The sequence below is a fragment of the Meleagris gallopavo genome, chromosome 1 (genome assembly GCF_905368555.1).
Source record: "Meleagris gallopavo chromosome 1, MGAL_WU_HG_1.1, whole genome shotgun sequence".
NCBI lineage: Eukaryota > Metazoa > Chordata > Aves > Galliformes > Phasianidae > Meleagris > Meleagris gallopavo.
The window spans coordinates 134,978,690-134,990,854 of NC_139404.1; the positions used below are offsets into that span (position 1 = coordinate 134,978,690).

Sequence of the window (12,165 nt, forward strand, 5' to 3'; positions counted from 1 at the left end):
TGTGTTTGGTTGACACAATGCCAATCCTTATCCCCCAGGATAACAAGTTAGAGCAGGGAAGAAAATGTGATTTTTAAGAATATTCAACTTAGCTAAATCTGGAAGGAACTGTAGGTAAAAAACAAAAGAAAAAGGAACTGTATAATCAGAAGGCTTTGCCTCTGCTAATATGAGAGACTATGCAAACTGGAAGAAGCTCTCCATGAAAGGGGCTGCAATTACTTTTCTTACTGAAAAATATCTGGCAATCAAATTTAAGTAGCCTAACAGGTCTTCTGTAATATCAATATATTCAGGCTGCATGTATGGAACTTAACTGGCCAAAAAATAGAGTAAAAGGAGCATCAGACTACAGATTATTTAGAAAAATACTCTGAAGCTTTTCCACACCCCCTTATACAGCATAAATTCTGTTTCTTCTAGACTAGAAAATATTAGCTAGATGACAGTTTTGCTGACAAGCCCTTAGACACATCCAAAGATTCATCATGGGGTTGTCATGTGTGTTACCTGATAGCTGAGGAATGGTGTTTTTAGTAGAGAGAATATTTCGGTTATAGTCATGTTAAAGATTGTATTTCCTTCACAGATTTCAGTTCCAGAAAACCTGCATTAAAAATTCTGACCAACTGTTTTCTACATTTTCAATATGTGAATCTGAAACAACTTCCAGTAGGGAACACATTCTGGTAATAAGATTTAACCTGACCATACAAGCAGTTCACAGAGCCCTTCTTTTGATACCCTGCTCTAGAATGACCCTCTGAATAACAAAGCTAAATAATTTCACCTCAAGACTTCTGTGTTAAGTTCATAACTTCTGGATCTGTTTCATGAGATTACGTAAAAAGTAATGTGAGATTTGGAGACGTTAGTGGTGGAGAGCCATCCATAACCTTGACAAAGATGATCCTATAGTTTACTGTCATCAAATCTGAGTCCACTTCATGGTTTCAATTTGTTTAGCATTGACTTCAACTCACTGTACCTGTGCTTTTCTGCAAGACTAAAGAGCCCTCTACTATTAGATAACCTTTGATTATACCAAGACCAACTCCTTCCAGGCTAATAATGTTTGTTGTGAAGCAGAGAGAAATACAAGAGCTAGACTCAGTAATCTAGCAGTAGTCATACAGGTTATACATATACTGCCAAATAAAATCCCGGAACTCATTTTCAGTCCTGAATCCAACTGTTCCATCCACACTACTAACACCCATACAGCCCAGTGTTACCTTTAAGTGGAGATTTGTATTCAGGAGAGCTTGCAGTGGTGGTCAGAGAGAAAGCAGATGCTAATCACCAGAGAAGGATATGGTGCTTGAGTTTATTCCATAGCAACAGAGCAGACATGGACGCTAATTCCTTACAAACAGCCACAATTATAGGTAAATTTCCTCTTGCAAGTGGGCGCTAGTGTTCACTAATTCACGGACTGTGTTAGCTCAGTTAGCTACATTCATCTTCATTTACTAAATTTATGCTTAATTCCTCCTTATATCTGCTGCTTTTCACTTTTCTAGTGGTTGTAACCTAGAGCTAAGATGTTTTTTCTCTATTCTTTCCATTTCAACTGAAGGTATTCACAAGATAAAAAGGCATCCCCAAAACCCTTCTTCGACCCACAAAAGAGCTTCTGAGCACTGATGTAACTGTGGTTGCTGTGGGGGAGATCTTTACCTAAAAAAAAGGTGATTTTGCTTGTCAAAAGCATGTCAAAGCAGACAGCAACGCAGAGCTTCAGTGGCCTAAAATGGCTGGAAGCATCTGACATATTGACATCTCTAGATACCTGTAAACTCATTCTAGGGCTCTTCAAATTAGGCTGGAGGTCTATCCAGCACAAGGAGCTCTACCATCTGGATTGTGGTGTGTAAAGAAGAGTATTCATCCTTTGGCTTAAAGTATATTCAATCAAATTTGGATGCATGAACATAAATAATCATTACACAAGCGTGGTCATAGAATCTTGCAGTACAAAAGAAAAATCTTGTAATAATGACTTAGTCTGGATGCAAGGGTCTCCAATCTTTAGATTAAGTCCATTAAAAAAAATAAATTAATTCCCTCCTGTAATTAATTGGCACTGTAGGAACACAGTCTGTGCTTCCCATCTCAGTGTCAGATGCAAGGTCTAATAGTAGTAAATACTGTGTGATAGTTGGCTACTGACTTCAAAATGCCCAGAATACAAACTTATGACACTTCTTATTGAAGAATTTTATCAACAAAACCCTTTTCACCTTGGTGGACCAATAACCTAATCATTATTACTGGAATAGTCCTTGTTTTCAGTTAGAAATGATTAGAGCTCACTGAACTAAAGAAAAAAGAACAAAAAACACCTTCATAGTCTATGCTACACAATGTTATTATATTAATGAGTCATACAGGATGGAAATGGAATTAAAAGTAATTAGCTGTAATTTGGCTTCATGTAGCAAAGAATATAAAATGCTTTCTCCAGAGAAGCTAACTGACTTAAGAAATTAGTTATTCTTCAAGTTGAAAATTCTACCACCAGTTTTCAGGGTAACAAGTTTTTTTAGACATGAAATACAGATGTTTATTTTTTCTTTAAATGAAAGGCCAGCAGACTTCTTCAGAACAATAGATGATTTTTAAAAGATTGGCAGAGCGTGGGTTGAAGTGTGAAAGGTTCTGGGGCACACAGGTAAATTGTTTTACAAACCATGAATTTATGAAGCCACACTTAATAAATGCTGTGAAGCTGCTGGGCACTTGTATTGCAATTCTTGACCAAGTTTCTGCAATCTGCACAAAATACTTTAAAATGGGAAAAGAACAGACATTCTCAGCCATTGCCTGTACATCCACCAGATGGTGCCATCAATTTTTGAGAGCACATATACAGCATCTGTTTGCTCTGTCCAAAGCCTTAGGAAGCAGCAGGAGATGAGCAGTTTGCTGTGTGGGCACCTTTGCCTGGGCTTCTGGATTTGAAGCAGAAATCACCAGCTCCATTGTAGAGCCTGTGTGATAGAAGTGTGATATGTGTGATGCAGTGGCTTGGCAATATACAGTCTACTTACTGCACCTGAAGGGAGCATCCAGGCTATCTAGTCTCACTGTCACTCCTTCATGGCCATGGTGACCCAGGCTATCTAGTCTCACTGTCACTCCTTCATGGCCATGGTGACTCAGCCCAAAGTCATAAAATCCCATACAACACTATTTTAGACATGTTTTCTGTGAGGAAAAAAAAAAAAGCAATGCTCATCTCCCTTATCTAGTTATGTGGCGGCTGTAGTGCAAAAGCCAGAGAGAGCATGTTGGCCAGCAGCAACATGTATGTGTCCAAACCCCACAGCTGGAGCTCAGCAGTTCCAGGCTGCTCACGCTGAGCCACAGAGATGTGCTGAGACAGCCAACAAATTCCAAGCAGAGGGATCAAAACTGCCTGAGTCCAGTGCACCAAGGAAAAAGGAAAAAGTGCTGTATTTGGTATTTGCAGTATTTCAGCCAGAAGAGAGAGTTACAATGCGAAGCCTGATCTACATCCTTTGAACAAGCTGAAGAAAGTCAAATCCACACCCAGCTGAACACTCCTTTTTGCAGGGGCTGCAGTTGTATAGTGTAGATTTTTCTCCACTAGATGGGGGCTGCCATATTGCTATTAGTTAGTATGGCAGCTAATTTACATTAGTGTCACTCAGATGAAAGACTCCATTTTCTCATCCTTAGGTCTCTAAGCTTCCTAGAAAGTAAGTTAACAGAATGTCACTCTTACTAAATAGTATTTTGTATTAACACCCATAAGGAGAAGACATATCTCAAGTTTAATTTCTAAACCCTTAAATCTATATGTAGTTACTCAGCTGATATGCTTCAGCAGTCAACTGATCTCAGCTGCACTTAAATCACTTTACTAAAGATCTTGTGTTAGGGTTATGTATTTTAGCCTCCTCTGGTTCAAATGCAGATTCAAGGCTGTGTGCTATCATGATATGCTTCAATTTAACTAACCCCTATTAAGAGGAAGAAGCCAGATCAGCAAAAAATGAAAGGGAATAAGTGTGACAGTGAAGAGAAAAGCATGATGCTTTGAAGAAGGAGAGGGGAATCCAAGGGACATTTTAGCACTACCTGGTTTGATGTGCATTGTAGATTTCATAGCCGAAGAGCAACTCTGCCTTTCTACAGCACTCTCCTTTATACACCTATTCCTCAAATAACTGCATGAGTTTTGATAACTTCAGTGGAAAAGAATGATACCTATGATAAATGTAAAACTGGCACATAGACCAAGTCAGAAAGAGTGTAAGAAGGGAGCCCAAGACTGGAGTCTGCCTCTCTTTTTCTGTTCCAATTCCAGCACATTTGAAGTGTTGAGAACAGCTTGTAAGAATCTGCTGTTGTAAATCAAGAACTCATGCTAGCTTGGTTTCTAGTCAAGATGGAAATTTGAACTTTTGCTTGAAATGAGTGACGTCATGCCTGAGGTACCTCGGAGTTCCTCTTCTGTATAAATGCAGTCACATCAAAATACTTCAGCCAGACAAGATTACTTATAATGTGTAAATACAATATATTATTTCCAAGCCACTTTCATCACACATAACACTTTCATCACACTGGCTCTACAATGGTTAACAGAATTCTATATCCTGCATTATGAAAAGCCTATGCATGTTATCTTAATCCTCTATCACTTCACTGCTGTGATCCAGGGAAACCTGAAGCAAGAATAAAAAAGGCCCCAGATCTAAAAACAAAAACAAACAAAAACAAACACTACTAACAACGACAAAAAAGAACCCTCAAACCCATTTTGTGTTTTCCAGCAAAATTCACCAAATCCCCACTGATATTCTCTCTGGACCAGTTTTCCCAACTTTCCACTTTCCAAAGCTTTCTCAGTTTCTTGTTTATTGAATTCTTGAATCGATTCTAGGTCTATCTCAATAAAAATTGAGTCCTGGAATCATAAAACAACATATCAAGATGTTTTTCTTTGCTATTACTTGATTTCCCCGCAAACAGCCCACTTCAGGCTTCATTTCTAACATGGTGCCTTATCAAGTGATTCCTCAAATTTCTGCTAATTAAGTTGTACTATGTTAGTGACTACCTATAAGAACTGACCTGAAGTGCATCTGATTATGGTGCCAATTTGTCATAAGAAACTTATCATCTTTTGAGGAGTCACTATCCATTACACTTCCTAAATGTTCTTTCAAAGATGTGTACCAACCCACCCAGATAAGAAATACGGAGGCTGATGTTAGAAGGCCTGTATGGGAATTGCTAAGTTATGGCCCGAACCAATGACTGAGCATCAGGTGAGAAGGAGTGGCTAATGCAGGGAACTCAGGTAAGCTACTGGAAGGAGTGACCTTGGGTCCACCTTTCCTCACTCTTAATTAAAGGTTAGCAGCTGAGGGAGCAGCATCTCTATTCACAGATTGTGCCCTTTACCAGCCTTTGGAAAGGATGAGCCACTTTTTTTCTGTATTGCTTTTTAATAAAATCTTGACAAATATCTTTAGAAGTATGCTCGTATCCTAGTAGAAGGCACTATCATCACCTTCCACTGCTGCACAAGGCCCCTGAAATAATGAGTAATTTCTGAGGAATACCTTGGAAGTACTTCTAAGACGCCTTAGCAATACAGTCATTGTTCAAGGTTTTTATTAGACCTTACAGTTCTCTTTGGCAGAGGAATCTAGCTCCAATAACAAGGGGACAGGACAATGCATATGTGCAGCAGTTCCAAGCTGTCAGTTTATGCTGTCTCTTCGTTGTACCACATAAAAATCAGACTCTTGGGGGAAAAAAAAAATCACACTATTGAAAATCACTTCCTATTAAAGCCGTTCATGCCTAAATACAAACCGTATTAGATCAGAACTTCAGCTAAGAGAATGTAGCAAATATTAACTATAGGTACATAAGGGTCATTATCAAAGACTGAAGCTTTATAAACAGAGAAAATTTGTCCCAGTTCAGACTTAAAGCCAAAAATGGTAATGAAATGCAAGCTGGAGCATCTAAGCATCTTTTCTTCTTTCTGTTGGTGACAGAAATTTAGAAGATAAATCTAATGCACCTTTAAACACAGCTGAACCTGAAGCTAAAATCCTTGACGACATTCTATCAGTGTAAAATACCACATCAGAGCTGGAATAAACCCAGGCAACAGTTCAGGCTGGCTACTCAGCAGTTTGGCAAAACAGCCCCTGAGAAGTTTGCAGACAAATTGGACATATGTTGGCAAGGGAGACCTCATAGCATTTATGGCCGACTGTATGTTAGACTACATTAGCAAAAACATCACTGGTAGGCTGGAGGAAGTGGTTAATTACTTTTGGACAGATGCTCATAAGGCCACATCCAAGTATGGTGTCCAATTCTATTCCCTGCCCAATTTAAAAAAAAAAACACATGCACAAATTGCAGTTACGACCAATAGAGGGCTACTAGATGATGAGAAGGCTGCAGGACAGGATGTATCAGGACAGGATGAAGACATATTTTAGGAGAAAACACTTGCTGATGATATGAATCTGGGAGGAATGGCTGACATATCAGAAGGCTGCGCTGCCATTCACCAAGACCTGGACAGGCTGGAGAGTTGGTCAGAGAGGAACCTGATGAAGTTTAACAAAAGCAAGTGTAGAGTCTTGCATCTAGGGAGGAATAACCGCATCCACCAGTACAGGTGACCTGCTGGAGAGGAGCTCTGCAGAGAGGGACCCGGGTGTCCTGATGGACGACAGGTTGGCCATGAACCAGCAGTGTGCCCTAGTGGCCAAGAATGCCAATGGCATCCTGGGGTGCTTTAAAAAAAGCATGGCCAACAGGTAAAGGGAGATGATCCTCCCCCTCTACTCCGCCCTGGTGAGGCCTCACCTGGTGTACTGTGTCTAGTTCTGGGCTCCCGGGTACAAAAAAGACAGGGACCTCCCAGAAGGAGTCCAGTGGAGGGCCACAAAGATAGTGAAGGGCCTGGAGCATCTCCCTTATGAGGAAAGACTGAGCAACCTGGGTCTGTTCAGCCGTGAGAAAAGACTCAGAGGGGATCTGATCAATGTCTATAAATATCTAAGGTGTGGGAAAGGGAAGAGGCCAGACCCTTTTCAGCGGCGTGTGAGGAAGTTCCACACAAATGTGTGTAAGAACTTCTTGACGACAGAGAGTGATGGGAGCAGAGAGGTTGTGAAGTCTCCTTCTCTGGTGATGTTCAAGACCCACCTGAATGCCTACCTCTGCAGTTTACTGTAGGCAGCCTACTTTGGCAGGGGGGTTGAACTAGATGATCTCTAGAGGTCCCTTCCAGCCCTACAGTTCTGTGATTCTGAGAGGAAGAAAAACCTTCGGCAGATATTTGTTGCTATACTGAACTACCTGAAAAATTGATATTGATATTCAGAAGATAAAATTAAAGTGTCTAGAGAAAAGATAATGACAACAGTTCCAAGGTGCAGTTTCACTGGTATATATGTTTTTCCTGATGGTGGTATCTCGAGGTCTTCATCTCTGCTGCTGTTTTTAGTGAATCTCCCTGAATACATCTATGATGATGCGGTCTACAAATTCCAAGTCTATAAATATCTAAGGTGTGGGGGGCAGAGTGACAAGGCCAGACTGTTTTCTGTAGTGGGTGGAGACAGAACAAGGAGAAATGGCCAGAAACTGCAGCATAGGAAGTTCCACACAAATGTGCACAAGAACTTCTTTACAGTGAGGGTAACGGAGCACTGGAACAGGGAGGTTGTGGAGTCTCCTTCTCTGGAGATATTCAAGACCCGCCTGGACACCTACTTGTGCGACCTGGTGTAGGGAACCTGCTTTGGCAGGGGGGTTGGACTCGATGATCTCTGGAGGTCCCTTCCAACCCCTGTGATTCTGTGATTCTGTGATTCCATTGAGCAAGATCAAAAAGCAGCTTTTAATAGTCAAGCAGAGAGGACTTATCCTTCCTAAGTTCCTAGTTTCTCCTAGAGCTTTCAGGCACACAAGAGTTTCTTTTTATCTCATGCTTCAGGAAAAATAAAACTTAGACATGTGGCATTATTGATATTCCTTGATTTCCAACTATGTGTGTAAAAAAAAAAAAAAAAAAAAAAAAAAAAAAAAAAAGCATTTGTCTCTACAACTTGCTTGCCTGTGGCTTTGCTACCCTTCTCTTCATCTACCTGACCTCCTCAGGAAGCTCTTGGAGACAATTTCCTCACTTCTTAATTTCTTGCTGTTGGCTATTTTAGTATCTGCCTGAGGGGATAACAGCAAAGTTAAGGATCATGTAGCAGTTGTCAAGGCTTGCAGTCACTGTAGGAAGGCAGTGGATACAGCAGAGAAGGTGCATGTGAGGTGGGAGATGGGATCTCCTGGTTACACGAAGTTGCTGAGTCATCCATATTAGCTGTTGCTCAATAACAAAATGTCTCAAGCAAAACTATCAAAGATAATGGAGTCCTGTGACCACCATATCTTTCTGAAATAACATCACTGTACATTAATTCTAATTTTGATTTTCTCCATTTGCTTCCGGCTTTTTTTTTTTTTAAGGGTAAAGCTGAAGGGTGAAATTATATAATAAATTGCATCTGCATTACTCTTTTTAAATAAGCTAATGCTTTAAAAATCGAGCTACTTTTCCTTCCATTTTTAAATTTTGTAAGTGCTGTGTTCCAGACCTTTCTATTAAGCAAAGTGTTTTCATCTGAGTCTTAAATAATTTAAACATCTCTTTTCTGAAATATATTCCTTTCCAGGAAGAATTTTTGTCAATTTTATGCCCTCTTGAAAAGACAATAAATGAAACGGAAAAAAACATTTTCTTATTCCATGCACACTGTTACAAGAGAAGCAAAAAAAACAAGCAACAGTAATAGTCTCCATTTGACAGCAGGCACACGCTGAGAAAAATCTCTAATATCATTATTTGTCATCTTAGCATCCCTTGTAACTCAAATGAAGTTAAAAATAAAGTGATAAACAGCAGACAGTCCTCATTCCAAACTGATGTGAAGGAGGATGTTGTACTCGTTGATGTCTGAAGCCAGCCTGGCTTCAGCTAGCACTTCTTCCCCCAGGAGAAAAGGAACTTGGAGCCCTGATATCAGCACCCCAATACTGGAGACAGAAAAGTGAGCACTGCACATGTTCTCCATGTGAATACTTCTTGGTTTTAATGTAGGCCCAGGCATCTGCTCTGACATGCCAGCAGTTTGTCCTTTCCTTTCCTTGAACAGGGGACATTTTATTTTCATTTTCCAGCAAGTACACCAAAGGCAGTGGCCAAAGAAGCTAGTATAGGACAGTTCTGAAAACTGCTGGTATCAGTCTGTGGCAGAACTTAATGAGTTGCAAGTGCTCTTCCTGAAGAAGAGGAGCTGCAAAGCAGAGGGAAGGTAATGTAGCAGCAATGACACAGTAGCCTGCATGACATACCTTCTCTTGATAAAGCCTCGTCTTTCCACAGATCAGACTGTGAGGGTATCTGCACCAACATCCTTAGATTTCTCCTGGTCTGTTAGTCAGAAAAATGAGGTGATGTATATTGTTGTTTCATGGAGTCCTATTAAGCTTCTTATTAGACAGAGGTGCAGAACAAGATGAAATGAGAAGGATATCGACACACAAATTAGTTTTCCAGCTAACTGGTACTACTAGTTATTTCTTCATTCTATAAAACGTGAAGGAGATCAGCAGAGTCAGATCAAATGTAAACATTTGGAAACAAATGTAAACAGATGGAAATAGATTTCTATGAAGCATGTCATGCTATGACACCATCAGCTCCTTGTCATTGGATTGTACGTATCCAGTACACTGAGGAATTCCTGGGTGGTGAGCAGCCCATTCTAGTCTCCAGCCCTTCACAGATGATATAACTGCCCACTTACTGAATTAAGCGGATGCAGAACAACTCGTAGGACTGCAAGATGCCTTCTTGTTGGCCAGTGGTATGACCTTGTGCCTTCATGCTCCGCTGTAATGACTCTCTAGCCCATACTCTCCCTGGAAAGCATTGCAGTGAACTGAATCGCTTTTAGTCCACAATGACACTTCAGGAGCATGACATAAAAGAAAGAGATGCCATACAGCTATTGATGCTCCAATAAAGAGGAGACGAATACAACCTCTAGGTATTACATAAGATATTCTGTTTCTTCAGATAGAAGGACATGATAATATTCAAGTATGATACTGATGCTTCATTTAATTAGGAAGTAATGCTATTTCTAGAATAGTTAAGTAACATTTGTGAAAGAAACTTAAGGCCAGAAGGGTGAAAACTGACTAAAAGAGTGCCTAGAAAAATGAAAAGGGCTGATGTTCATCTCTGTTTGAGATTCACTGGCTTCCGACACAAGAACTCACCACCAAGAAGGTGAGAGCATGTGTAACCTCAGCAGTGTGTGGTTGTGGCTACTTAATGGTATCACTGTGGTAAGAGCTAATTGGCTGCAGTGTCAGCAAACTGGCTGCATATGGCAGGGAGAACGCAGGGCTTGCCATACCACCCTGACTCTCAGGCTGGTGGCAGGCAGAACTGTTAACATGGCTTTCCCTTTGCTCTCAGTGTAGATTGTGCTATCCTATAAATAAGACTGACTACCAGTTAAGTTATGTTTGTGTTAAGAATGGTATGTACTTCTGAAAACCCTACTTAATGGGCAGGGAAGATTAAGAAGCTACCACACAAAATCTGATAGAAATACAAGTAAACCCAAGCAAGTCACTAAAAATGGCAAAGTGATGCTGAATAGGAGCTTATCTTATCCTGTTAAGAGTCTGAGGTAACCTATGGCATTATGAGCCAACAGTGATCGAAGGAGAACAACCTATCCCCTCAGGAAGCATGAGATTCAGGTTTGTTTTTTTTTTCAAAAAATACCAAGTTGTTGAAGTTTCCCTTACTGTACAAACAAAATCCAAACATCTTCTAATGACCACATCAAAGCAGGACAAAAATAAGTCTGATTTCTGGGAAATTAGGAGTTTTCTGGGGCACAGCAACTGGACTTTTGTCAGCAGAAACTCTGAATAGGAATCTGTTCCCTTCATCTTCTAAGTATCTCCCATGAAAAGCTCTGTGGGTTTACACTTTTGTCCTAATCAGAGACAAAGTTATACCAGGAGTCATCCAGTAGAATGGCCATGCATATCCAAGCAAAAACAAGTCATGTAAGAATCTTACAGGGTTTGTTTAGCATGAAACATGATTACAAAGAAGACGGACTGGGTTTGGAAGACATACTGGAAATATTAGTCACTCTGGGTAAAGGACCCAACCTTTGGTGGCAGGCAGATGATGAAGTTTGGATCATTTGCAACTCCAACAAAAGCCTGCCACATCCTCTGCTGCCTGTACTCCCACAGAATGTTCCCTTTGTGCTGCCACAATCTACTTTCATACTAAGACTTCCAAGGGGACTTCTGGTTCCCATTTGGTGCTTTCCAAATTCTGACCATGCTCACAAATACTGCGTGCAAAAGGAAACAGAAGCTGGTGATGATTGAAGCATCTTCCATTTGCAAAAAGGTATGCATTTTATTACATCTATCATTACATCATTTTACAGCACCTCAGTGTTTGGACCTCTCTGAGAAATGAATAAATAGTTGGCACCATCTCTAGACATTGGTGTGGTGGGCTTTCCTGTTTTTTTGCCAAAAGATATTTCTCCAACAAAGAGAATTATCAAGAAATAATATGCTGCTGGATATAAGCCAAAACAAAATGTTTTCCTGCTAGAAAAAACATAAGTCATCAAAAATGAAAGAGGACAGAAAATCACTATACTTACTATATGCCGTGCTGCAAACACTCCATCAACTATTGCACAACAGAATGCTGCTACCACGCCAAAGCTGATAAACACGATGGAGGCTACTAACTGAGAAGAGAAAAACAGAATAAGAAATGTTTTCAGTATAATTAAGTATAACATTTTACTATTTTTTCTAGTATTTTAGATGACTTTTTTGCCTGCTGTAACTTCATATTTATGTGGTTGACTGCCAATCATAGAGTAAAAAAAAAAAGCAGAAATTCTTAATGCTGAGTTGACAAATAAGTTTAAAACTAAGAAAACTAGCTCAGCTGTTAAGAGTTATTAGATTCAGCACAGATTTCTTCTAAATTAACTCATTTAATAAAATAGCAGCAGTATCTGCAAGGAGCACAGCAAA

General features: G+C 40.0%; 1 protein-coding gene across 2 annotated transcripts in view; it reads right to left on the reverse strand.

The window, feature by feature from the left end:
- Positions 1-12,165, reverse strand: part of TMEM255B (transmembrane protein 255B) — a 66,739-nt gene that overhangs the window by 26,208 nt on the left and 28,366 nt on the right. Inside the window, exon 4 of one of the 2 annotated variants that reach the window (XM_085215072.1) lies at positions 11,781-11,870. The exons of the other annotated variant lie outside the window; for it this stretch is intronic. Coding sequence (XP_085071198.1) covers positions 11,781-11,870 — 90 coding nt within the window. The remainder of the gene's footprint in view (positions 1-11,780; positions 11,871-12,165) is intronic. 2 annotated transcript variants of the gene reach the window in all.